The sequence below is a fragment of the Podarcis vaucheri genome (genome assembly GCF_965113315.1).
Source record: "Podarcis vaucheri genome assembly, chromosome: 13".
Classification (NCBI taxonomy): domain Eukaryota; kingdom Metazoa; phylum Chordata; class Lepidosauria; order Squamata; family Lacertidae; genus Podarcis; species Podarcis vaucheri.
In genome coordinates, this window is record NC_138751.1 from 35,576,417 (window position 1) to 35,604,248 (window position 27,832).

The 27,832-nt window shown below is 47.9% G+C and overlaps 1 protein-coding gene across 1 annotated transcript in view; it reads left to right on the forward strand.

The window, feature by feature from the left end:
• The first annotated feature begins 8,231 nt into the window (after positions 1–8,231).
• The window catches only part of NGFR (nerve growth factor receptor), a 62,621-nt gene continuing 43,020 nt past the window's right edge, over positions 8,232–27,832 (forward strand). Inside the window, exon 1 of the mRNA XM_082194460.1 lies at positions 8,232–8,468. Coding sequence (XP_082050586.1) covers positions 8,409–8,468 — 60 coding nt within the window. The 5' untranslated portion in view covers positions 8,232–8,408. The remainder of the gene's footprint in view (positions 8,469–27,832) is intronic.

The following is a 27,832-nucleotide window of genomic DNA, read 5'->3' on the forward strand; positions in this document are numbered from 1 at the left end:
GCAGATGCTTGGGTGTGGTAGTGAAGTGTTGGAAGACAGAGCTGTGTATGCCATGGAGTCTGCCCTGCATCTCCTAAGCTAGCGTGCTGCTGTCAGGTGTGATGGAGGATAGTGTCCCATTGCTGGTGTTGATGGATGTAAATTTGGGTTAAGTATTGCAGTTCCATCACTTCTAAATCCGGATCTGAATATTCTGACAGCCATTCCCAAATATGCTATGCTTCTTCTTACATTACAGGCTTACAGGAGCCAGCACAACATTTTATTGCCTTTATGCAATTGAATTAGATTTTAACCAGGTGCAGCTTTTATTATGATATTAAATGGCACAATGTTTCTAAATAAATAAATAAATGGTCATATATAATGAAAATGTAAGGATGCAATCAAGCTGCAGTTCACATGGCTGTCAACAAGTGGCCACACAAACTGCAGGGCGGTGACAGAACAGCAGGTAAGCAGGTAGTGAATGAGCAGGCCTACATTCTCCATGGACTGGTTACATGGCAACATGTAGCATGCAGCTGCAGACTGCAGTGCAGCACGGTTGAATGTAGGCCAAGCTGTTGTGCCTGTTATCTAATATTAAAGAGTGCTTGTAGACTGATGATCAGGCAGCATAGACTAAGGGTATGAGTCTTATGCCCACTGATTGATTTCATACATTCAACACACACACAAAACAGTAACAATTTGTTGTGGACAAAGGGCAGCCAGACATATGTTGTTGTTGTTGTTTAGTCGTGTCCGACTCTTCGCAACCCCATGGACCAGAGCATGTCAGGCACTCCTGTCTTCCACTGCCTCCCACAGTTTGGTCAAACTCATGCTGGTACCTTCGAGAACACCATCCAACCATCTCGTCCTCTGTTGTCCCCTTCTCCTTGTGCCCTCCATCTTTCCCAACATCAGGGTCTTTTCCAGGGAGTCTTCTCTTCTCATGAGGAGGCCAAAGTATTAGAGCCTCAGCTTCACAATCTGTCCTTCCAGTGAGCACTCAGGGCTGATTTCCTTAAGAATGGATACATTTGATCTTCTTGCAGTCCATGGGACTCTCAAGAGTCCCCTCCAGCACCAGAATTCAAAAGCATCCATTCTTCGACGATCAGCCTTCTTTATGGTCCAGCTCTCACTTCCATACATCACTACAGAGAAAACCATAGCTTATATTATATGAACCTTTGTTGGCAAGGTGATGTCTCTGCTTTTTAAGATGCTGTCTAGGTTTGTCATTACTTTTCTCCCAAGAAGCGGGCGTCTTTTAATTTCGTGGCTGCTGTCACCATCTGCAGTGATCATGGAGCCCAAGAAAGTAAAATCTCTCACTGCCTCCATTTCTTCCCCTTCTGTTTGCCAGGAGGTGATGGGCCCAGTGGCCATGATCTTAGTTTTTTTGACGTTGAGCTTCAAACCATATTTTGCGCTCTCCTCTTTCACCTTCATTAAAAGGTTCTTTAATTCCTCCTCACTTTCTGCCATCAAGATCGTATCATCTGTATATCTGAGGTTGTTGATATTTCTTCCAGCAATCTTAATTCCGGCTATCATATAAAGGGTCCCATTACCTTCAGCAGCCTAGGGCCTCATCAAACCCAAATCTGGCCCTACGAGTAACCCCCAAAAGCCTGGCTGTGCATCCGAGGTAGATCGGTACTCCCAAGTGCTTAGCCGTGGGTCAGATCCACTCGCTGCTGATAGTGCTATATTGATGGAGGTGCTGATGGTGTCTTGCAGAGGGACATAGTGATGGGCAGCTGGTCATTTTTGCCTTCCCCCCCTGACTTTTTTGCGCCTTTTTGCAGTTTAAATCGATTACCGGTAATTTATTTTGCAGTTTAAATCAATTTATTTAATTATTTTCCGGCACCTTGTATTAGGTGCCCACGAATTATAATTATAACTATGGGGCTGGCAACATTAAGTGCTCACCAGCCCCAGCTATTAGTGCTGGTCTCATATGAGCCGGTGAGAAGGGTTAGAGGGGCCCCTTACATGCAAGATCTTGTAAAAAAAAAAAAAAGCGGGGGGGGGGTCAGCCCGGACCCGGACCAAAGGCCTGGCAGAACAGCTCCATTTTGCAGGCCCTGCGGAAAGATGTCAAATCCTGCAGGGCCCTGGTCTCTTGCAACAGAGCATTCTACCGGGCTGAGCATTCCACAAATTGCTCAATAGTTAACATAATTACATAACATAACATAATTAGAAGTACAGTGGTATCTCAGGTTACATACGCTTCAGGTTACATACGCTTCAGGTTACATATGCTTCAGGTTACACACTTCGCTAACCCAGAAATAGTGCTTCAGGTTAAGACCTTTGCTTCAGGATGAGAACAGAAATCGTGCGGCGGCAGCAGGAGGCCCCATTAGCTAAAGTGGTGCTTCAGGTTAAGAACAGTTTCAGGTTAAGTACAGATCTCCGGAACAAATTAAGTACTTAACCTGAAGTACCACTGTACATCACTTCTAAACTGGCTACTGAAGTATTTCATTAAAAGGTTAAGTATCAGACCTGTGGAATATCTTTAAATGATTTTAAATATTTTTGTATTGAAATTTTGTGGGGAGAACGTTTTTCTCCATTGTTTCCATTGGTTACAAATCTGGAAAAAAAACACAAAATAGGATGTATCTGGGGTAAGGCGACCCCACGAGTAAATGTAGAGCTGAAAGCCCCGACGATACAGCTTAGGTTGGAACTCCAGCCTCGTATCTCTCTCTAACAACATTATTCAAACTGTGAGAGGTGCATCCCCGAAGAAGCCATTTTCGGTGGATGTTGTGGAGCATATCAATTTTTAAAAACGGCTCTCTCATTTCCTATCTGCTGAAGCCCAGTTTTGAGGGAGTGTTTTCCAAGAAAGCAGAGTGCCTTCTGAGTTAGCGTTCAAACTGGCATTCATTATTAAAGCCACAAGAAAAGCCATAAAATGCTCTGATGAGCAACCCGAGAGGTTGTTCAAGCCGAGTCATGCTCCAATGTGCTGCTGCTCCCCAGAAATGCTTTGTTGAGAGAGATGGAAGGGTTACGGCGGTCTGAAATGTCTGTCTTTAAACAAGTGGGTAATTTAGCCATTCAAGGCTGAGTGATTGGAGCTCAGAAGGCCGGGCCTTTCATGAATGAAAGAGACAAGGCAGAACAGACAAGATCCAGTTCGAGCCTGCGCACAGAAGAGGGGCGATTTTTGTCGAGTCAGACAATTAGATCCTTGTTTCTGTTATTATTGATCTTACAATGGACTCAGAAAGGAGTTGTCTGAGATTGGGAAAGGGAAAACATATTTCAAGATGGTTTTTTCCCCTTAAGAAACCCAACGACCAGGGCTGGTCTTGCCATGAACCATCATGAAGCGGTTGCTTCAGGCAACATATTAAAGAAGGAGACCCCTTATTTTGCATTTATGTTCAGGGCGCATCGCTTAAATAAAGGAGCACTGCTTCTGAGCACAGTGTGGTTGCAGTTCAACGTTTTCTGATCAAATGCAAAACAACAACAACATAAACACCCCTCTGTTTTCCTGCACGTTTCTTAGATATATTTCACCAGCGTTTATAGCATCTTTCCTGCATGTTGTGGAACATGCTGGAGGCAGAAATCTGAAATGACATTCCCCTTCCACTAATTGACTGGGGTGGGGCACAAAGCGTCTCGTTGAAGCGGGTTTAAACTGCCATTTGAGATGAAAAGGAACTGCACAGAGCTTGGGCAGGAGAAATGGTGCCTTATGGCTTAGAATTCAGGGTTTCCCAAACTTGGGTCAGCAGTTTTTTGTTTGTTTGTTTTGTTTTGTTTTGGACTACAAATCTCATCATCCCCAGCTAGCAGGACCAGTAGTCAGGGATGATGGGAACTGTAGTCCAAAAACTGCTGGAGACCCAAGTTTGGGAAACCCTGTGTCAAGGACTGGGTAGAGGAGGAATGGTGGAGACCACCTTCCCAGCCTGACCCTTCCGGAGAAGAAGGAGACAGTTCAGAATTACAACAGGGTTTTGAGGGAGATCATAGTTCAGAGGCAGATGAGGGGGAAAGCTGGGAAATGATGGGAGAGGAGGAGGAAGAAGACGACGACGACTAGGGGAGAGACAGCTGACAGACTCAGTGTCTTTAGAAAGCATTCCAGACACACACACCCTGAACCTGGTGGGCATTGGAAGTAGGAGAGCAGAGAGCTCAGAGGCAGAAGGCACAGCTCAGCCACCGTAGGGATGACGCATAACAGGAGAGACGGAGGAGGTGGGGTTTCACTCAGAGCAACACCATTACTTCAAGAGGCTGCATCTCTGTGACGATTGAATAAACAACATCGGTGGTGAGAACTTTCCTTGTCTTATTGTTTTGTGGCAACCTACCGTAGGGGGTTGGATCCTCTGACGCCTGACACCTTGGAGCCTTTGATGATCTGACTGTCTTTTTTTTTCAGTTGCAACAGGTTTAATGGAAGCCCAAATTTGCCACCTGAAGCGGCCACTTCATGTCATCTCCTGGGAGGGCTGGCTCCGTTATGAGATGCTCCAGGACTAGGGCATGGTTGGAACAGAAAACAATAGCTCCTGTGAGTGCAGGCAGAATGGCCTCCGAGGTCACGCTTCCAACGCTCTGATTTATTGCCCCCTTGGCGAATGCAATGCTCACCTAGTCAGTTTCTCACCCTGCCTTCCCTCCCCTTCTTCTTTTCTATGAAACAGGGTTGAGGAACTTTTCATATTGGCTTCTGAGCAACCTTCCGCGGTGGGTGGGGCCAGAGGCAGAAGCGGCCAGGGAGCAATATAGGGCAGATCCCAGGGCCTGAACTAACTTTTGCAGGAGGCGAGTCTGAGGATCTGAGGCAGACCCTGGTGACAAGAGATGAAGTTCTAGGTCTAACAGAAAAATAATAAAACACACACACACATTGATTGGGTCTAGTGGGCATCCACCCAAAAGTGCATGGAAAGTTGCCAATGAAACACCATTTTTTTAAAAAGGGATCTAGGGGCAACCCTGGAAATCAACCTCTCTCCCAGGAGAATTGGGGGAAAGTATTGTTAAAATAACCAGGCAGAGCCAGGCAGCATGGCTTCTGCAAAGGCAGGCCCTGTCTCACCAACTGGTTACCGTATATACTCAAGTATAAACCGATTTTTTCAGCACATTTTTTATGTGGAAAAAGCCCCCCATGGCTTATACTTGAGTGAGGCGGGTGGCGGCGGTGGAGGAACAAGCGGCCCGAAAGGAGCCCTTTCTTGCCGCTAGTCCATCTGCCGCCACCCGCCTCTTGCAAGGGCAGGCACAGGAGCTGTGGTTGGGAGAGACACTGCGCTATTGGGCTGTTTGTTCTTCCTCCACCGCTGCCACCACCACCAGGTTTCTGGTGTGGTGAACCGGCTTATACTCAAGTCAATAAGTTTCCCCAGTTTTTGTGCTAAAATTAGGTGCCTCAGCTTATATTCGGGTTGGCTTATACTCGAGTATGTACGGTAGTTATTTGAGAATGTCAACAAGCATGTAGCTAGAGATGATCCAGTTGACATAGTATACTTGGACTTTGACAAGGTAAATAAGCTTAGCAGTCATGGAATAAGAGGAGAGATCCTACCATGGATCAAGAGTTGATTAAGTAGCAGAAAGCAGGAATAAAAAGGCATTTCTCCAAATGGAGAGATGTAGAAAATGAGTCCCTCAAGAGCTGATATTAGGACCTGCACTATTTAACTAGACCGTAAACGATATAGATGCAAAGGGGAGCGGTGGCCAAGTTTGCTGGTGATACTAAATGATTCGGGGTTGATAAAGCAAACAGAGATGATGAAGAACTCTAAAAAACCCTCACCAAACTAAGTGAACGGGTGGTGACATGGAAAAAGCAATTGAATGTAAGCAAGTAGGAAGTGGTGTGTGCTAGCACAAAAAATAATAATATTATTTTCACATACTGTATATGCTTGGGGTGAACTGGTGGTGGCTTACCATGAGATCTCGAGGTCATAGTGGGCAGTGCAGTGAAGATGTCAACCCAGTGTGTGGCTGATGTGAAATGGGCAAATTCCATGCTAGGGATTATTAGGGAAGGAACTGAAAATACAACTGCAGATCTCATTATGCTGTTGTACAAATCTATGTTGTGACTGCATTTGGAATACTGTGTACACTTCTGGCGGGCTCGCCTCAAAAAGGATATTGCAGAGCTGGAAAAGGTTCAGGGACCCCTGACTATTAGGTCCAGCCGCAGACGACTCTGGGGTTGCGGCGCTCATCTCGCTTTATTGGCCAAGGGAGCCGGCGTACAGCTTCTGGGTCATGTGGCCAGCATGACTAAGCCACTTCTGGCGAACCAGAGCAGCGCAAGGAAACGCTGTTTACCTTCCCGCCGGAGCGGTACCTATTTATCTACTTGCACTTTGACGTGCTTTTGAACTGCTAGGTTGGCAGGAGCAGGGACTGAGCAACAGGAGCTCATCCCATAGCGGGGATTTGAACCGCCGAACTTCTGATCAGCAAGCCCTACACTCTGTGGTTTAGACCACAGCGCCACCCATGGCAGTAAATAAGAAGAGATCAAATGAAAGGAACATCTTACCAGTTAGATTCTTTAATAATTACAGTGAGAGACAAAAGAACCCATCTACCTAGAATGGCGGTGCTCCCAATTAAGGGCTACACCCCTCCGTCCCTGTTAATCTATGTCACTCCTACATCTTGTAATATGAGCTTGTACCCTCTACGCTTTCTGTTCTGAGACTTTCTGAGCTCTTCTCGACCTGGGGAGTGTGCTGGAGGAATGCTGTCCAAGGACTGTGAATCTGTAAACTCTTCCACTGTGTCTTCTCCTAGCTGTTCCCCATCCAGTATTTCCCAGCTTCTGCCTTCTGAACTATGTCCCTCTGCAAACCATTGTTCCAAATCTATACTGTCCTCCTGCTCCAGGGAAGATTCAGGGTCAGGGGAGGGTCTCTGGCAGGAGGGGAGAGTGCTCTGGTGCTCAGGTCCCGCTTGCAGGTTCCCGCAAGAATTTGGTTGGCCACTGTGAGAACAGGAAGCTCAACTAGGTACACCACTGACCTGATCCAGCTGGCTTTTCTTGTACACAATAAGCCCGTTTCATGCACACTCACACCCCCCACACTCTATCCTCCATCCAGCAAAGCAGGGGACGTTGGGGGCAGAGTTCAAAGACACATCCCCAAAAACACTTGAGGAGGGTGGGAAGCAGAACTAGCGAGGGGTGTGACCTGGGGAGAGGGGAAGTTGCTAAGGAGTGATTGCAGATGGACAAGAATCTAAGGGCCAGATAATAATCATATTTTAAATAATATTATTATTTATACTCTGCCAATCTGGCAGGGTTGCCAAAGCCACTCGGGGGTGGCTTTGCAACACATATAAAAACATAAAAAAACATCAAACATTAAAAACTTCCTGATACAGGGCTGCCTTCAGATGTCTTTGGAAAGTCAGGTAGTTGTTTATTTCCTTGACATCAGATGGGAGGGCGTTCCACAGGGCAGGCACCACCACCAAGAAGGCCCTTTGTCTGGTTCCCTGTAAGTTCACTTCTCGCAGGGAGGGAACTGTCAGAAGGCCCTCGGAGCTGGGTATCAGGTTCTGGGCTGAACGATGGGGGTGGAGACACTCCTTCAGGTATACTTAGGGCGTTAAAGGTCAGCACCAACACTTTGAATTGTGGTTGGAAACGTACTGGGAGCCAATATAGGTCTTTCAGGATCGGTGTTATATGGTCTTGGCGGCTGCTCCCAGTCACCAGTCTGGCAGCTGCATTCTGGATTAGTTGTAGTTTTCGGATCACCTTCAAAGGTAGCCCCACGTAGAGCGTATTGCAGTAGCGGGGCGGGGGGCACATTCACCCCCCAATTCCCCCTTCTCCACTGTACCAGGTGGCTGCCAATGCAACCCTCTGCCTTCCACTCTTCCAAAGGAACTTTGGGGAAGCTGCCAGGGCGTGCCCGATGCGAATCTCTCCCCACCTTCGGAAGAAATCAAAGCCAGCTCTATAAAATGAAGGAATGGAATCGGGAATGCAATGAAACCAATTCATGTTCTCCCCTGTCAGTTCAGCTCTTGCTGGGAGCCTGAAAGCGGGCGGCGCCCTTGTGCCACCGTCGTGCGTGCGCCTTTTTCCCCCAAAGCCACCCAGCCAGTGGGCTGAGCGCGCCGCTCGTTTTAATAGTAATGAGGGGGAAGCGGGGCGGAGCTTCCCAGTTACAGAAAGCAGGTGCTGCCCGGGCTGCAGCTCAGTCGCTCGCTTCCTACAGGGGCCGCCGCCGCCGCCGCGGTATCTGCATCGCGCTCCTTCTCTCGACCTGAGACGCGCGCGCGCGCGCGATCCGCCCGAGGAGTACCGGGAAGGGGATGTGGAATAAGCCTCCCGCCTGGCTCCCGCTGCGCTCCGCTTTCCTCCAGCTCTGACGGTCATGGAGAAGAAGGCGAAGAGGTTGGCGCTCCTGCTGGGATCGCTGCTGCTGCTTTCCGGGGTGAGTGGGTTCGCCCTGTGGATCAACCCAGGGGTGGGGTGGGGTGTGGAAGAGGCTCGGCGACTCACTCCCATCTTTAGAGGGCAGAGATGGGGAGAAGATCGCAAGTGACGGTGCGCACGGATCGTAGCGAGTATTGAGACGGGGGCGTCGATCGGATCTGCCACCCATGGGTGCTTTGTGTGTGTGTGTGTGTGTCCAGTCTGGGGTGCGGAGATGGGATGGGGCGGGTGGTAGCGGTTCTCCTTCGGGTCCGCTGGACACCAGGGTGCTCTGTCTCCGGCATAGGAGCCAACTCCTTAGGACCAAGGTCCCTTGGCCCCCCCCCCAAAAAAAATTTATTTGATGGGGCCAGGCTCCCCGACAGTTGATGGATACTGCCATCCATATACTAGTACACATGTGTGTGTACTATGTCATGTGATCAATTATCCCCCCCCCCCAATGTTTAATTAAAGTTGGCACCCCTAGCCACTGGGGTTTAAGTTTCTCTTTTTTTTTGGGGGGGGTGGATCTGCTGGGAGGCGCCCACCCATCGGTTCGGTCCCTAGGGGGGTTGCTAATCAGCTGGGAAGGAACTTTTGCGCGCGCCCAAACCGATAGCGGGCTGCTGTCCTCTGCGCACTTCCTCGCGAGTAATGCTTCGATCCCGGGTGTCTGGCGCCCACGAAGTTCCAGGGGAGGCGCGGCGAGGATCGCGCTGTGAAGTCAGGGAGAGTTGCTTTCTCTGCGTAGACGCGTGCAGAGGATCCGGGTGGATACGCAGGGTAGGGCAGCGCCGGGCTCCCTGGCCCCACCCTAACCACACCCCACGTCGGTTTGTTGGAAACCCCCCACACCCCAAGCAGAGATTTGCCTGCTGGAGGAGAACATTTGGGGCGACTATGAGAGTCGCGGGAGTGGGGGGGGGGCGAAGAAGAGGATTTAAAAAGTCCTATTTTGACGTTTCAAAAGGGGGGCGGCGGCGGCGAGGATGCGATCTATCAATTGCAGTGTCCGGAATGATAGATCTTGTTTTATATTGCTCTCTGCGGAACGTGTGAAATGGTTTTGTGCGCGCAGGGGGCGCGGCAGGGAAACGAAAAAGAGCGGCGCCGAGGATGTGCTGAGGAAGAGAGAGAGAGGGAGAGGGAGAGAGAGAGTTTGAGGCACTGCCGCCTTTTATGAGACGTCTAAGGAGCTCTGACTAGATTCCAGTTGGGGTGATAAAACGAGGAAGCACGTCTGCGTGCTCGGAAGTGCTTCCAAGAAATCATAGCGACAAATGTAAGCATCTCGCTGCGCTTTTCCTGCCTCTGGAGACCCCTCTGTAACCTCAAACCTCGGTGATGATGATGATTGTGTGCGATCAAAGATGGGCATCCTTTGTCCGGAAGCACAAAGGTGCTCTGGACCAAAACTGCAAGGGGAATAACAAATCCTTACCCACCCTCCCTCCAAAGAGCTGCCAGGGTCATTTCAGTCCCGCAACAACCTTTTCAGATAGGGAAGGCTGAGAGATAAAGCCTGCGCAAGGATATTCGCCTCTCGTAACACATTAATAATAACCGTAGCCCTGAGGTTGATTTTACACTGGGACCACCGCCGTCCTGTTTCCCTGAATCGCTCTCCTTCAGTTTGGGGTGTAGTTCTGCACAGGCTGGGTGTCTGTCTGTCTGCCAAGCACGATCCCTACATTGGGCTGGGCTCGATGACCTCTGAGGTCCCCAACCCATCTCTAAAAAACAGTGGTACCTCGGGTTAAGTACTTAACTCGTTCCGGAGATCTGTCCTTAACCTGAAGCACCACTTTAGCTAATGGGGCCTCCCGCTGCCGCCGCGCCGCCGGAGCACGATTTCTGTTCTCATCCTGAAGCAAAGTTCTTAACTCGAGGTACTATTTCTGGGTTAGTGGAGTCTGTAACCTGAAGCATATGTAACCTGAAGCGTATGTAACCCGAGGTACCACTGTACTATGATTCTCTCATTCACCCTCCAGCTGCTGTTTGCCCCACGAGGCTCAACACGGTGGGGGTTGCAGGATACCTGCTATTCTTTACACCACGGGGAAAATGACAACTTCCACTCCCAAGCCCATTCACCAACATTCCCTGATATTACTTTTTTTTTAAAAAAAGCTATGGGATAGTGATCCTATTCCCGGATCTCCCGCGTCGCACCAGTGTTAGCCTGTAGGCAAGGCAGCTAAGTTACCGAGGTCCCCTCAAAGCCAAATCACATACATTGATTAGAAAACGCATCGGCTTTTAAGCTTCGAGTGGTCATTTCTGCCGGCAGCCCTTCGCTTAGTGTGGATGTGCCAAACGACAGGGAGCTGGCGTGAGAGAGAGGAGGGAGAGAGATCACAGAAGGAAGAGGGGCGGATTTCAAAATTAGTATTATTTTGCAGAGGGGAGATTCAGGATGGGTAGCCAGACGGAGGGAGAGGCTCGCTGGTTGAGAGGGTTTGGTTGCAATAGGGACTTAGGGAGCTGCCTGCCTTATCCCCAGTTAGACCCATTGGTCCATCTAGGTTAGTACCGTCGACACTGGCTGGCAGCAGCTCCCCAGCGTTTCTGACAGGGGACATTCCCACCCATATCTGGAGATGCCAGGGATCCAATCTTCTGCAAGCAGAGCTGAAGTTCTACCCCTGCGCTCCAACCCTCTCAAATCGTATAGTGTTTAGCTTGCAAAATGGGGTGGAGGGAAGCTGAACAGACGTGGCTTTTGGATCTCAAGGTCCGTGTTTTCCACAAACCTCAAATCTGTGCCCGTAACTCTTTGAGTATGCAAGGTGGAGATCAGGTTCTTCAGTGAAGAAGGAGCCCTGCATACGCTCGGAGGCGAATCTTTGCTTTATTGCCTGGCTCATTTCTGGACAGGAAACAGTTAATAATAATAATGTCTAGGGTTGAATTGCATTAGCCCTTAGCAGAAAAGGAGACAGTGGACGGCTAGTGCAGTAAAACGCTAATATCTTAGGGGGCGTGGGTTTGGCATGTTGAACTTTGGGGGTGATGGACATTTAAGGTTGGTGGCTGACTGGGAGAGGCTGATGGCAGGACTGTAAGACGTAAATTAGGAGGCTTGGCACCACTGCAGAGGCTGAAACAGCGACCATTGGGGCATCCTAGTATAGCATTTTTCTTGACACTGCGCCCACTGAATTAACTTGAAACAGGAACCAGCTCTGCAACCCATTTTTAATCAGTGCTCCCTGACTTCTTTTGCCCTGGAATAGAAATCGATGTGCACCAACCCCCTGACCTTTGCAGTTTGAGTATAAAACACAAACATATACAGACGATTAGAATCCCCAAACTAAACTGAAACGCCAGCAAGGAATATCACCAAAGTAAATCAAAACACCAGCAGTTGCCATTTTTGCACAAAACACAAATGCAAGAAATTATGCCAAGCAGGTGAAATTAGCAAAATGAACAAGACTTTAAGAATGAGGCAGTTGAGGAGATAATACACCCTAGAGTGCCTCTGCGCATGTGAAAAGAAACGGGAGCTTTATACATGCCACCACCTAATCCGGGCATAGGCAAACTCGGCCCTCCAGATGTTTTGGGACTACAACTCCCATCATCCCTAGCTAACAGGACCAGTGGTCAGGGATGATGGGAGTTGTAGTCCCAAAACATCCGGAGGGCCGAATTTGCCAATGCCTGACTTAATCTCATCCTGGCCTAAACAGGAAGAACTTCGAAGGAAGATGATTAGAAGGCAGGCAGGAAGGAATAAGACACTGCTGAGATGTCAATGCACAGGCACTGCACAGCGAAAAGGGGAAAAGAAGTAGATTTCTGCCCCAAAGAGCTTACAGACCTGTGGAGGGAGATCAGAGGGCGGGGAGACATGGAAGAGGCAGGAGTAGACTCATAGAATTGTAAGCTTGGAAGGGACCAGTATGCAGCTGCCCTATACGGGGGTCGAACCTGTAACCTTGGCAGGCTTGTCTAGGAAGGACCATAGATGCAGAAATGCAATCGACACACACTTTTGGGCCTTGGGGTACAGATTTGTTGCATGGGCATTGTGGGAAAGGAGTCTGGATTTATTATCCCTGGAGGAGGGAACTGAGGGAGGAGAGAGAGGTGGCGTTCTGAAGGTATTATGGGTGAGGTCCCAGGCATGACAGTTACAAAGGCAGAGAGTTTGCGAGTTTCCTGTTTTGCTTAAACCCTGGAATCTCTGGGATGTTTTAAAAAAACGAGTTAAGCATCGTCTGCACAGCTTCTCCTCGTCTTTCCCCCAGGCAGCCTCTGGCTGTGGACAGCTGAGTACAATCCGTTTCTTTCAGTGCTGGGTCTCCGAGATGCCGTCCCGTTCCCCTAGAAGTAGGAATAGGCAGAGGGAAGTTCGCTGTGTGCGTTGAGAGACACACCTTCTGCAGCTTAAAAGGCTGCAAGAGCCAGGGAGAACGATCCCAGCGGTTAAAATAAATGCAATTAAAAAAGAAAGGAAGTTGCACAACATGTTTGTTCGCAAGTAAGCTTTGCTTAATTTAGGAGGCGGAGGAAGGGGTGTCGGTGAAGCCTAACATGCCTTTCCAGATCCGCCCTCATGCCAGAGGGGGCTAGGGATGATATGTGAAGAAGAAGAAGAAGAAGAAGAAGAAGAAGAAGAAGAAGAGAAAATCAGAGGGGAAATGAAAGGATGGCTGTTATTGGATCATGTGTTTAGTTTAGGGTTCTCCCCCCCAAAAAAAAAAGATGGTCAAACTTTAGAGCTACACAGAATGCTTCCCCCACAAGGCTGCTCATGAAAAAGTAAAGAAGAGGCTTGCAGAGGATGGTGTCTTATGAGCTCCTCAAGACTACCCTGTTTCACTGAGAATCCATACTGGGGTCTTTGCACAAGGCTTATGCAGAGATTAGGGATGGCGAGACCTCACCATTTCTTCTCTCTCGGTTTCTTACTTTTCCAATCTTAAATTCGCTCCTCTGCATTTTGCAGTAATTTGTGACTATTTATTATTATTATTAAAGAAATCCTGATGAAAAAACACCAACGTTTTATTGTGAATCTCTCCCAATAAACACATTTTTAAAAAGCAGGTTTGACAAATATACACATTTTTGCGTGCAATTCCTCCCAATAAATGCATTTTTTTTTGGTATGTTGTTTTCACTACATCTCCATCCTTATGCACACTTTTATGTCATATATGCATTTTGGGAAATACTGTTTGGTTTCAGAACTGCATTGCAAAATTCAGATGTGTGCGGATTTTGAAGGATGGTGCCACCCCCATTCTCGTATTGTTTCAGAAACTGCAGATTTGATGGATCAACTTGAAACGTGTGCTGCATGGAGTTTCTCCTCCCTCCCTTGTGGAGGTTAGTCTATGTCTGGTCTTACTGAGCATCCATCCTGATCTGCTTGCAGAGTAAACCTTCCTTTGCATCTTTTGTCCCACCCCCACCCCCACTCTTCCCAGAGCCTTCTGGCTTCCTAACCACAAAAAACCCATTTTTCATTTTTTAAAAATGGGTTCGTTGTGCTAGGGTGGCAGACGGCTTTTGTCCACTCCGTGCAAATCTAAATATCCCTGCATGCATGGTGGGTTTGCATCGTAGCAGTCTGGAGGTGCCCTGTGACAGCTTAGCAGGGATTGTGGGAGGAGGGGGAAGGAGAAAGGAATTGCATGCTAATGACAACCTCTCCCCCACACTAATTTGGCAGCTAGGGATATCCCTGAATCTATGGGAGGGGTCACAGTCCAGTGGCAGGCCACATGCAGTTTCCCATAGACAGTCCCAAGGCTGAGTCCCAGCCTAGGCATCTCCAGTGGAAAAGGGTCATCTAGCAGCTCATGGGAAAGACCCTGGAGTGAGACCCTGGAGAGCAGATGAGGAGGAGAAATAGAAATCATAGAATCACAAAATTGTAGACCGGAGGGTCATCAACCGCCTGGAAGGAAGGAATATGCAGCTGTCCCATCCGGGGATCAAACCTGCAACCTTGGCGTTATCAGCGCCACGCTCTAACCAACTGAAATAGTCTGAGCCTGGTTCAAGGCACAGGTCCTGTTTGCAACGGTCACCAAATTAAAGGCGAGACAGCTCAAACGACCCTACTTTTTCTAAGAAAGGAACAAGGATTTGGGGGGTAGGGAAGTACTTCAGACCAGGTTCCATGGAGCAGGCATGGAGAAAAGAAGAAGAAGAAGAGGAGGAGGAGCATGGGTGTTATTATTATTAACAATAATAATAATAATAGCGCCGTCTGTTAATAATTTGGGCGTAATCTTCGACACCTCCCTTTCTATGGAGGCGCAGGTTGTAGCCATAACAAAGGTGGCATTTTTCATCTCCGCCAAGCTAAGTAGTTGGCTTTCTACCTCTCTTGCCCTCACCTAGCCACTGTGATCCATGTGACAGTCACCTCCAGACTTGATTATTGTAACTCACTCTACGTGGGGCTGCCCTTGAGACTGACCCAGAAACTCCAGCAGGTGCAGAATGCCATGGCGAGACTCCTTATGGGGTCCTCACCATGGGATCACATTCGTCCGGTGCTATACCAACTGCACTGGCTCCAGGTGGAGTACAGGATCAGGTTTAAGGTGCTGGTTTTAACCTTTAAAGCCCTATTTGGCCTAGGACCCTCATACCTACAGGACCGCCTCTCCTGGTATGTCCCACGGAGGACCTTATAGTCTTCAAATAAAAACATCTTGGAGATCCTGGGCCGCAGGAAGGTTAGGCTGGCCTCGACCAGAGCCAGGGCTTTTTCAGCCGTGGCCCCGATCTGGTGGAACGCTCTGTCACAAAAGACTAGGGCCCTGAGGGACTTGACATCTTTCTGCAGGGCCTGCAAGATGGAGCTGTTCCACCAGGCCTTTGGCCAAGGCACAGTCTGACCCCCTCTCTCCTTCTGTAATCCTCATAGAACTCTAGCCCAGTGGTTGCCATTAATTTGATTCTGAATTGATTTTAGAATGGATTTTAATTAATTGACTATGTGATTTTATGTACACAGTGCTATTTTTACTTGTTAGCCGCTCTGAGCCCAGCTTTGGCTGGGGAGGGCAGGATATGAATAAATTTATTATTATTATTATTATTATTATTATTATTATTATTATTATTATTAATATTATTTTGCTGAACACAGGCACAAGCTGCCTCTGCCCATATACAAGTATTTGTGTGAAAGTGGGTACACTTGTTTATTAGTACAGCTTAGCTATTGTGTACACAGGTAAGCAGGGTGCCCATTTGCTGTGCGTTACATGCAACTAATTTTGCGAGCGTGCAGATATCAACCCAGGTATACAGGTGTACATGGATTGTACACTTGTTGAATCTAATGTGTGAACACCCCTATTGTTGGTGTTTTAAGAAATGTTGAATGAGAGGTGTGCTCCAGCACCAGATGGGGGAGGTGTAAATTTGGGGGGGGGAGGACGGAGAGTATTTATGGTGCAGTGGGCAAGATTGTTATCCGACCTTATCGGTGAGGGCCAACTTTGACTGGTGCATGGTTCTGCCCACTTGTCCATCACCCAATGTCATTGTGATGCTGGATGATTGAAAGGTGGGTCATCCCGCCCACCTGTCAAAGTCCCTCTCATTGCCAGCTGTGTGCCCAGTGCTTGGTTAGCACCAATCACAGGGCTGGGCAAAGCTGCTTTCTGCAGGGATTGGCTGCTCCACTGCTGACATCACATATGACATCAGGTGTGGGGCAAGTGGGCGTGGTTTGGGGAAATAGCTTTGGGACCCACACCAAGCCGAAGGTGGTGGACTCTCCTTCCTTGGAAGGTGGTGAATAGAGGCTGGATGGCCATCTGTCATGGATGCTTTAGTTGAGGTTCATGCACTGCAGGGGGTTGAAGACCCTCAAGATATCCCTTCCAACTCTACAATTCTAGACTGGTGCCAGTGTGGTGTAGTGGTTAAGAGCGGTAGACTCGTAATCTGGTGAACCGGGTTTGCTTCCCCGCTCCTCCACATGCAGCTGCTGGGTGACCTTGGGCCAGTCACACTTCTCTGAAGTCTCTCAGCCCCATTCACCTCACAGAGTGTTTGTTGTGGGGAAGGAAGGGAAAGGAGAATGTTAGCCGCTTTGAGACTCCTTCGGGTAGTGATAAAACAGGATATCAAATCCAAACTCTTCTCTTCTTCTGCCTCAAAGTTCCCCTTAGCAGGAATGCCTAACGTTTGGAAAGTCTTTTGTTTCCAAATCTTTGGAAAGTCAGTTGTTTATTTCCTTGACATCTGATGGGAGGGTATTCCACAGGGCGAGTGCCACCACCGAGAAGGCCCTCTGCCTGGTTCCCTGTAACCTCACTTCTCACAGTGAGGGAACTGCCAGAAGGCCCTCGGAACTGGACCTCAGTGTCTGGGCTGAACGATGGGGGTGGAGATGCTTCTTCAGGTATACTGGACCGAGGCCGTTTAGGGCTTTAAAGGTCAGCAGCAACACTTTGAATTGTGCTCAGAAACATACTGGGAGCCAATGTAGGTCTTTCAGGACTGGTTATATGGTATCGGCAATTTATGCACTGCCTTTTTAAAAAGGAAAAGCAGTTTAAAAACTCTATCCACTGTACGACAGTGTCCCCGATATGCAAGGTGAGTCTGCCTATCTGCTTGCTAGGCTGTGCTCCATCTTCTCTCAGTTTTGGACCACGAAGGACGAGCTTTGTTTGACAACACCGAGGCCGCAACAGACGCAGCTCCTGGCGCCCCCTGACACCTCTGGTTTAATTTATGGCACCTCCGAGGCTAATTGATGTATTGTGGCCAGAGCTGTCACAGGCAAAAGCTTCCCTTCATATGAAGCACAGGGCTGAGAGGGTGCTGGATGTATAATTCACAGGGCCTGCGGTGCAAGGGAGACGAAGTGATTAGTAGGATGAGACCTAGTGGAGGCAGAGAAAGAGAAGTGTGACTCATTAGCCAGAGTGCTAAAAGCCACAGAAGTATAACTTAAGTATTCCCCTGAGCACGCAAGGGCACAGATTTGCATGAAATTCGCATTTTCATTTTATTTCATTAATACCCCATCTTTCCTCAGGTGAGCTGAAGGCAGCATGCGTAGCTATCCCCCTTCCTTGTTTTTTGTGTGTTTTAATATTTTGTTGGAAGCTGCCCAGTCAGATGGGCAACATATCCTCCTCCTCCTCCTCACCTCCCTACCCTGTGAGGTAGATCAGGCTGAGAGACAGTAACTGGCCCAAGGTCACCCAGTGAGCCTTGTGGTAGAGTGGGGATTTGACCGCTGGTCTACCAGGTCCTTGTCCAACTCTCTAACCCAGGGGTAGGCAACCTAAGGCCCAGGGGCCGGATCCGGCCCAATTGCCTTCTTAATCTGGCCTGTGGATGGTCCGGGAATCAGTGTGTTTTTTCATGAGTATAGGTAAAGGTAAAGGGACCCCTGACCATTAGGTCCAGTTGTGGCCGACTCTGGGGTTGCGGTGCTCATCTCGCTTTATTGGTCGAGGGAGCCGGCGTACAGCTTCCAGGTCATGTGACCAGCATGACTAAGCTGCTTCTGGCGAACCAGAGCAGCGCACGGAAATGCCTTTTACCTTCCCGCCGGAGCGGTACCTATTTATCTACTTGCACTTTGAGGTGCTTTCGAACTGCCAGGTTGGCAAAAGCAGGGACTGAGCAATGGGAGCTCACCCCGTTGCGGGGATTTGAACCGCCGACCTTCTGATCAGCAAGTCCTAGGCTTTAACCCACAGCACCACCCGCGTCCCCCATGAGTAGAATGTGTCCTTTTATTTAAAATGCATCTCTGGGTTAATTGTGGGGCAAAGAAATTCGTTCATTCCCCCCCATATAGTCCGGCCCACCACATGGTCTGAGGGACGGTGGACCGGCCCCTTGCTGAAAAAGGTTGCTGACCCCTGCTCTAACCTCTACACTTCACCAGCTATGCACAGATGGATATTTGGACCATGGTGCTGATAACGCCAAGGTTGCAGGTTCGATCCCCACATGGGACAGCTGCATATTCCTGCATTGAAGGGGGTTGGACTAGATGATTCTTGGGTCCCTTCCAACCCTATGATTCTCTGATACAGTGTCTCTATTACCGTCGTTTAAATAAATGCATCTCAACATAGTGAAGAAAGCCTGAGTGACAGTGGCGTAGCGTGGGGGGTGCCAGGGGTGCCGGCCGCACCGGGCGCAACATCTGGGGGGCGCGAGTCCAGAGGGAAGCGACAAGTTCCTTCCTCCGCCGGGCTCCCCGCCGCCACCGCCAGCCTTGCGCCCTAGCGCGCGCGCGCCCCGTCGCCGCTGCGGCGGCTGCGCTCCACTCACTGCTCGCAGGGGAGCAGCTGCTGCAGCAGAACCGACGGCACCACCGATGCCTGGCCGGGCACAGGCAGCCTCTGCACCCCGACACCACCGCCATCCCCTCGGCCCAGCAACAGGCGGCGGCTGCTTCTGCGGACTGGGAGGGAGGAGAGCTCCGAGGGGCCTCGCCGTGCCCTGCCCTCCCCCAGACCCTCCGAGGGGGTCTCCCGGCAGAAGGGGGCGCCGCTGGCTCCGGCTCTCAGCGCAAGTCTCAGCTACGCGCGGGGGGGGGGGCCGAGGATGGAGCATGGCTGGAAGCCCCCGTACCCGGCCGGGAGGAGGAGAGGGGAGGGGGCTTCGGCTGCCTCGGCCCGCGGGGGCTCCGCAAATAATAAATTTAATAAATTCCTGCTGAGCCTTTGGGGGGGTCCATGTCTCCTTCGCTCGCCCCCAGCCCCAGTGGCGTAGTGTGGGGGGTGCAGGTGGGCCGGGCGCAACATCTGGGGGGGGCACTCACACTCGAGCGCTGAAATCCACGGGTTAGGGAGCGCAAATTACTTGCCTTGCCCCGGGTGCTGACAACCCACGCTACACCACTGCTGAGTGACCTGTCAGCTTGCCTCCTCAGTCTGCTTAAGGACCCCTGTTGTTCTTGACTTTTCTTTTCTTTTTATAAATTTTCAAAATAACCTTTATTATACAGTGGCACCTCAGGTTAAGAACTTAATTTGCTCTGGAGGTCCGTTCTTAACCTGAAACTGTTCTTAACCTGAGGTACCACTAATGGGGCCTCCCGCTGCCACCGCACAATTTCTGTTCTCATCCTGAAGCAAAGTTCTTAACCCGAGGTATTATTTCTGGGTTATCGGAGTCTGTAACCTGAAGCGTCTGTAACCTGAAGCATCTGTTACCCGAGGTACCACTGTACATCAATTAACATTACTTTACATAAAACCTAGACAGTACATACAATGCAAACAACACTCATTCCATCCATTACAACTTAAACACACCTGAGACCAGGGATGTCAAACTCAAATTCATCGGGGGCCGCATCAGCAGTTTGGTCACCCTTAAAGGGCCGGTTGTATCTGTAACAAGTGGAGGTTTCCTGTGTAGAACGGCCAGCGCCGCTAGCGGGTAGACGTTCTCTGGCTTGTAGGCTGCCGCGCATGCGCTGAAAAGGTGGCTTTCTTGTGTCAAAAAAAAAAAGTGAGAATAAAAGGTGAAGGCCGGCGGCCGGCGGCAGCTACACTGGCCACATGAAGAGGTCTGGTGGGCCAGATTCGGCCCGCGGGCCTTGTGTTTGACACCCGTGCCTTAGACACTAACTTCCGATTCTTCTCATTGTACTGTTTTGTTATCCTGTACACAGTTCATTATTGTTTTTTCGTTCCCCCATTTCTTATCAAAACTCTTCTATTGTACACTGTCTTTATGTTTCAAGATTCATTCTAGATCTGCAAGGAGTTACCAATATCACAATAGTTTTAAAGATATTCTTTAAACATTATCCACTCTTTATTAAATTTCTGTATCGACTTTCCTCTTAATCTCCCTGTGATCTTTGCGAGTGGTAAATATTCTATCATTTTTGCTTGCCAGTCAATTTTTGTGGGGATGTTATCGCTTTTCCAATTCTTTGCTATCAAAATCCTAGCTGCTGTGGTTGTGTACATGAATAGAGGTCTATGATTTTTCTTAATTTCCATGGACATTATTCTTAATAGGAAGGCCTCAGGTTTTTGGATGAATGAGAATTTGAATATCTTTTTAAGTTCTTTATATATGGTGTCCCAAAATTCTCTTAGAATCCCCACCACATGTGCATAAATGTACCTACCCCATTTTTACACCTCCAACAAACCTCTGAACTGTTTTTATACATTTTTTGCCAATTTGGCTGGGCTTAGGTACCCAGGTATCTTCATTACATTTTCTCTGAGATTGTAACAAGCAGTGAATCTAATATCCTCCTTCCACAACCTTTCCCGCTCATTCATGTATATATTGTGTCCGATATCATGGGCCCACCGTTGTTCTTGACCTTTCAACTGGACTCTTGCAAAGAGAGGAGTGCCCTTTGTAAAGGAGGGACACATGGCCACAACACAGAAATACAGTAGCAGTGTTTCCCAAATAGGACAAACACCCTAAATCTTTATCCCGAGCCTGAGAAATGCAGTCAAACTGGGGAATGTGCTCCAGCTCTGCAGGCAATCTTTTCCAACCGTCCTTGTGAATTTTTGTTGCTCAAGTAGAACGACCCTAAGGTCAGAAATCGCACGTCCAGGAAAAAACTAAACCTAAGTTATGTACACTTCCCCACCCCCTATTTTAGAGATCTTGAAAGGGGGCAGGAAATCACAGTCGGTTGTCATATCTGACTGAAGTGGCAGGGGAAAGAAAATAAAGAGATGACTCAATTGACAAGGAGTTAGTTAGGGCCTCAGAAACACCCTCAACGACCTATGTAGGGAGATAAAATCAAAGCCCTTCTCCCCACCGGCCACCCCACATTGCAACTGTTACTGGTACTTATTGTTTAGAGAAAACGTTGAATAATTTGCTGTACAAATTATTCATTCCCGCTGCTGCCCAGCGATGGAGGCTGCTACGTCTGCCCATTTTACAGATGGGAAAAGGGAAGCTGGGAGGTGGTGATTTATCCAAGGCCTCATGGCGACTCCATGGAAGAGGTGGGGCTTGATTTCCATGTTAAATAGTTCACATCACAGGCCAAACAGAGGAAGGGAAGGAGGGATTTATTGTGCTGAGGTTTATCGGACCGCAAGAAAATATTTGTGGCTTGTGAACAGGCAACTTTGTGCAACTTTTTAAAAAGTCACTTTGAGTTTCAGTTTTTTTGGGTGGAAATGAAATAAATAAAAATAACATCTGCATGGTGGCCTCCCAAAAGGTGCAACTGTGATGATGGGAATTTGCAGTGACTGTGTATTTAGCCTCCAAGTTGCACATCTCTCTGTGTGTGCACATTCTGGCTACATAGAGTCCTACCAACATGTATGAAATGAACCTCCTGGGTTCTCTAACTCTGGCTTATTTCTTCCTTGCAGCCTAAAGACTGCAGTTCCAACACCTTTTCTGAGCATTCAAAGCCCAACTCCGTGTGCCCCTACAAAGATGGCTTCCTTCCCCCGAAACAGCACTTGCCTGGATATTACAATTGCTGGGTGGGATTGATGTAAGGCGTCCCTATGGAACGGCTTCTTGCAGTATGTTAGTCATCATGAGACACAGCCCTTCCTCCTCTGCTCTCAATTGTTTTGTGATGCCCCTTCATTTATGTTAAAAAATATTTCCAATTGCCTCGAAGCTGCGAGAGCTGGTGTACCGTAGAGCATATTTGTTCAGAAATACAGTCAAACCTCGGCTCCTGAACGGTTCCGGTTTTTTAACGATTCAGCTCCCGAACGCCGAAGACCCGGAAGTAAATGCTCTGATTTTCGAATGTTTTTCAGAAGCCAAACATCCGACGCGGCTTCTGCTTGAGTGCAGGAAGCTCTTGCAACCAATCGGAAGCCACGCCTTGGTTGTCGAACGTTTCAGAAGCTGAACGGGCTTACAGAACGGATTACATTCGACAGCTGAGGTTTGACTGTAAGTCATGTTAAGAGGGAGTTTAGGCTGCAATTCTACATGCTGCGGCAAGTGGATGGAAACCTGTTTTAACCCAAGGACCACACTGCATACTGAGCAACCTCGCAAAGGCCTCCTGTGCCCAGGTGTGGGCGGGGCCAGAGGCAAAAGGTGGGCGGGGCAGCAGATGTGATCCGGAGCCCTGTACAGTAGGCAACAGTTGAGTCAGATGTGTACATATGCACAAACACACACACACATGACTCTGTCTTCCATCTTATTACACTTCCAGCCAGGCAAAAGCAGATGTGGAACAGGGATGAAGAGAGGGGTGCAATGGCAAGAGTCTCAGGCAGGGGTCAGCAACCTTTTTCAGCCGTGGACCGGTCCACCGTCCCTCAGACCATGTGGTGGGCCAGACTATATTTTGAAGAAAATAAATGAACAAATTCCCATGCCCCACAAATAACCCAGAGATGCATTTTAAATAAAAGAACACATTCTAATGTAAAAACACGCTGATTCCCGGACCGTCCGCAGGCCGGATTGAGAAGGCGATTGGACCAGATCCTGCCCCAGGCCTTAGGTTGCCTACCCCCGGTCTCAGGAGCCGGAAAGGGAGGCATTTGCCCCCCCCACACACCCCAGCCTAACCCTGGTTATCCATTCCTCCTCTGGGTGTAGCTCCCACTGAACCTGGCCGGGTTTACTTCTGAGCAGCCATGACTGCAGGCTCCCTGACCTAAGGATAGGGTAGTTTGCTACTTGATTCTTGCCTCTGTCAAAGATTCACCCAGTGGCCTTCATCAATTCCCTCTGAGTTTCAGCTCCCCATCTGCGATATGGCTGTGTGATCAGGCTGGCCCGCACTACAGGGTTGTCGTACCACTGCAGAAAATTATGTAAGTGAGCGTTGAAAGCACATTACATCAGGTAATGTCTGCGAAGTGCTTTTAGCACTCTGTTAAGTATATATACACATGCCAAGTATTATTGCCGTGCGCATTAAAACTCTGGGGGAGGAATGCACTCTGCTGCGGATTACTAAAGTGCTTATACAGGAGTCTTCATGTAGACATTTTTGTTTTAAACTGCAGCCTAGCCTTTCCATTCCCCAACTCCCTTTTATTTTCCGTTCAAAGGAGGTGCACATCCCAGTTCCTTCTACAAATGTCCCTTCCTCTCGCCCTTTCATCTGTCTACCTCTCTGTCCACACATATAATCCCAGACAGGTTGAAAAGGCACCTGTGCCTGCTTCGATCGTCGGGTGGAAAGTGAAATATTTAGCAACATTCACAGGGGAAATTTGCCTATGTGGTATGCAGGCTGAGACCCTACCTGCCTGTGGACTGTCTCACCAGAGTGGTGCACGCTCTAGTTATCTCCCCCTTGGACTACTGCAATGCACTCTACGTGGGGCTACCTTTGAAGGTGACCCGGAAACTACAACTAATCCAGAATGCAGCAGCCAGACTGGTGACTGGGAGCGGCCGCAGAGACCACATAACACCAGTCTTGAAAGACCTACATTGGCTCCCAGTACGTTTCCGAGCACAATTCAAAGTGTTGGTGCTGACCTTTAAAGCCCTAAACGGCCTCAGTCCAGTATACCTGAAGGAGCGTCTCCACCCCCATCGTTCTGCCCGGACACTGAGGTCCAGCTCCAAGGAGGGCCTTCTGGCGGTTCCCTCATTGCGAGAAGCAAAGCTACAGGGAACCAGGCAGAGGGCCTTTTCGGTAGTGGCGCCCGCCCTCTGGGACACCCTCCTATCAGATGTCAAAGAGATAAACAACTACCTGACATTCAGAAGACATCTGAAGGCAGCCCTGTTTAGGGAAGTTTTTTATGTGTGACATCTTAGTGTATTTTTGGTCTTTGTGGAAGCCGCCCAGAGTGGCTGGGGAAACCCAGCCAGATGGGCGGGGTACTACTACTACTACTACTACTACTACTACTAATTGTTGTTGTTGTTATTATTATTATTTTCTCCGACAGATAGCTGGCAGTGCAGTCACAGGAGCAGATTTGGGTTTTGACATTTAAATGTAAATTCCGAACAGGGAGGGTGTGGGTTGCAGCTAAATCTTAGCCCTTCTCAGAGTAGACCCATTGCAGATAATGGAGGGGAATAACTTAGGTCCATTAATTTCATTGAGTCCCCTCTGAGTATAACTTTGCTAGATACAAACCTGTGTGTGCATGAGACGGTGAGTTAAGTATACAGTTTACTTTATTTTTATTTATATGTTAGATTCTTATACCACCCCTTCATCACAAGATCTCCGGGTGGTTCACAAGATAAAAAAAATACCAGGTAAAAGCACAAATCAATAATTAAAACAAAACCAACAAAATAACAATTTCCCGCCCCAACCTCCACATGCTTACTCAGAAGCAAGTCCCACTGAGTTTGTGAGATTCACTCCCACCCAGCAAAGTGTGTTTATCATTGCAACTTTCATTTCTGAAATAAGAAGGACCAAGCTTGAAGTCTAAAACCCAGTGACTGCTCCCTCTTCCCCCATTCATGTCTTGGCCCTGCCTGTGGGTACTTAGGGATGGGCTGAGAAGCATGTTGACATTCACAGCTTTCAAGACGGAGTTCTGGCACTGAAGACAATCAGATCAAGTTCAAGGTGTGGCCATTAGCATCTAAGGCCTGTAGCAGCTTGGGACCATTTAACCTGCAAGATCGCCTTGCCTCAAATATGCCCACTTGACCACTTTAATCCACGGAGCTGGCACTGTTACAGCTGCCACCTAATACTCATCCTGCGTGAGTAAGAAATCAATAATTTAGTGTGGTGGCATCTGCACTTGGGAACTCCTTGCCACTTGACACCAGGCAAGTCCCTTCTCTATACCCTTTTTGGCACCTGCTGAAAACATTTTTGTTTAGGTCAACCAGACATGGAGGGTGTTGACATGTGTTTTAATTGGGTTTTCAGTTTATAGTTATTAATATTTTTAAATCGTTTTAAAGCTGATTTTTTAATTGTTATTCTTAAAATCAGCATTATTAATTATATATTATTTATATAATTATTGATATTAATTAATATATTAATAATATATTAGTAAAATTATTATTTGATTTTCCAAAAGAAAGAAAAGAAACCAAACATACATCAAAAGATCATACAAAATCCACATATCAAGATTGCTCTGAATCTCCTGACTCTCCCCTCCCTCCATCCCATCCATGGGTCCTCTTAATTCTGTTTTCAACTGCATATCAATATTTCTCCAATTTTTCATCTTCCTAAGTTATCTGTACTTTCTGTTACATTACAAGTGTGTTTAGAAACCTGCTAATGTTTTGACCTGTTTGAAATAATTTTGTATATACATTATAAACATTTCCCATTCTTTTTTTAAAAAAAATCTTGTCTTTTTTATTTTAAACCCCCAATCATTTAATTGTTTTATTCATTTTGTAAAGTGTGTTGAGGGTCGTTGTTGTTTTACAATTGAGCCGTATAGAAAATCCAGGAAATTAACTAACTAACTAACTAACTAACTAACTAGTTAGGGAGTGAAAAGATCCTACTCTTAAACATGATTACCTTATTGGAAGTCAATAGCACTTTAAATCAACCAGATTTCTCTTTGAGGAAAGGTTGGGGCTCCTCTGTGTGAGCTCACACTTAGATTATTGTATTTTTTACTGCCCGGGTGGGGAAAGCTGCTTTGTGGGGGTTTTCTGCCTCAGGTGCCACAATAGCTTGACTGGCCTCGGATACATTTTATACCATGATATAGAGGTAGCAGGATGGCAGGGGCACCACCTGCTTTTCTGCCTCAGGCGGCAAAATATTTTGGGCCAGCCCTGTTGGCCTAACCCCCCCTCCATATAACCACCTCGAAGTGTAGAATGAAAGGTTTCTCTTCTCAGTTCATTGTATTTCTTTGCAAAGGAGGAGGAGGAGGAAACCCCACTGGTCCAAACATGAGCCCGACTTAGAAAGCAATTAAAAGCTTGGCGAAGGTGTCTTTCCCCCTCTCTCTCCTCATTTTGTTCCACCTGTCAGAATGCTTTATGGGGTTAATACCTATGGCTTTGTCAACAGGAGTCGTGTTAATAGCAAGCACATTTGGATGGGCCTAATGCAGAACATGTGTCCTCCCCCGAGAGTGATGATCTGTGGGGAAGGGAGGTCCTGGACTCTTAGGGAAAACCCAAAGCTGGAGTGTGGGGCAGGATGCAATCCTGCTCCCCAAAAAAAGCTGGTGGTGAAATGGATGTTACATTTTTTTACACACTGTTGAGAAGTGGATTTTGTGTGTGTGTGTGTGTGTGTGTGTGTGAGAGAGAGAGAGAGAGAGAGAGAGACTGAAGAGGCAATGCTTACTCACTTTTTACCTTCCTTGCTTAAGAAGACCTTCCTTTATTTACACAGCCTGTTGCACTTCCAGGACTTAATTTCTGCCAGCGGGGAGCACTGGAACCTATTTTCAATGTGAGAGTCCAGCCCTGGAAAGCTTTGAGGCAATCCTTTAATTTTTATTATTATTTGACAGGTGGAGATCTCTCTCTCTCTCCCCCTGATCTGAGAGAGAGAGAACCTGGTGCCATCCAATTGTTGTTGTACTCCAGATCCCATCGGCCCCAGCCATTGTGGCCAATGGTCAGGGATGATGGGAGTTGTGCTTAGGGATGGGTGAATCCACCAGTTCTGGTTTCTTGCAGTTTCTCATCTTTACCAGTCATAAATCCAGCTCCCCACATTTCCATGTCAGTTTGTGACCCCCCACCCCCACTTAAGTCCTTGTGAAAATTCTTCAGCATTTTAAGGCAAATTTCTGATAAAATACAAGCTTGTGTGCAATTTTGCCTAATAGACACATGTTTGCACAGCTGTCTTTCCTTAAAACAATAACAACGCTTGTCTGTATGTTATTTTCACTTATATGCCTTTTGATGCACATTTCCTTCCCCTCAATATCTGCATTTTTGTGGCTATTACTGGGTTAGATTGCAAAATTCGGAAAAAAAGTGTGCGTTTTGAAAGATGGATGTGTCTTGGTTTGCCCATTGTTTTGGAGAGTGCAAACCAAGCAGGTTTGCCTTTTAATGTGGACTGAACTAAATTCCTCTCCAGCTCCTAGTTGTAGTCCAACAGGATCTGGAGGACAGTAGCCTACCCACCCTTGATCTCATTGGCCTTTTCTCATAAAGAGATCCAAGATGGCAAACAGGATCATTTCATAGAAGTCAAGATAGAATTAACAAAAGAAGTATCAAAACAAATAAAGGACAGAGAACAGAGTTGGTGCTGAGCATGTGCAGAGTGTTCACTCCCTCATTGCTGAGCAACAGCAGCCTGGTCCAGTCTCGACACCCCACACACCTTGGTGGAGAAGCCTGAAAATCCTGCTTCAGGACCACCCTGGGCACAAAATGACCCTTTACCTCGCTGGTCCTTAGTTGATCAAGCATGGTCAAGTTGACCATCCACCTGTGTTTTGTAGGCTGTATGTTTTGAAGAGAAGTCATGGGTCAGTGGTAGAG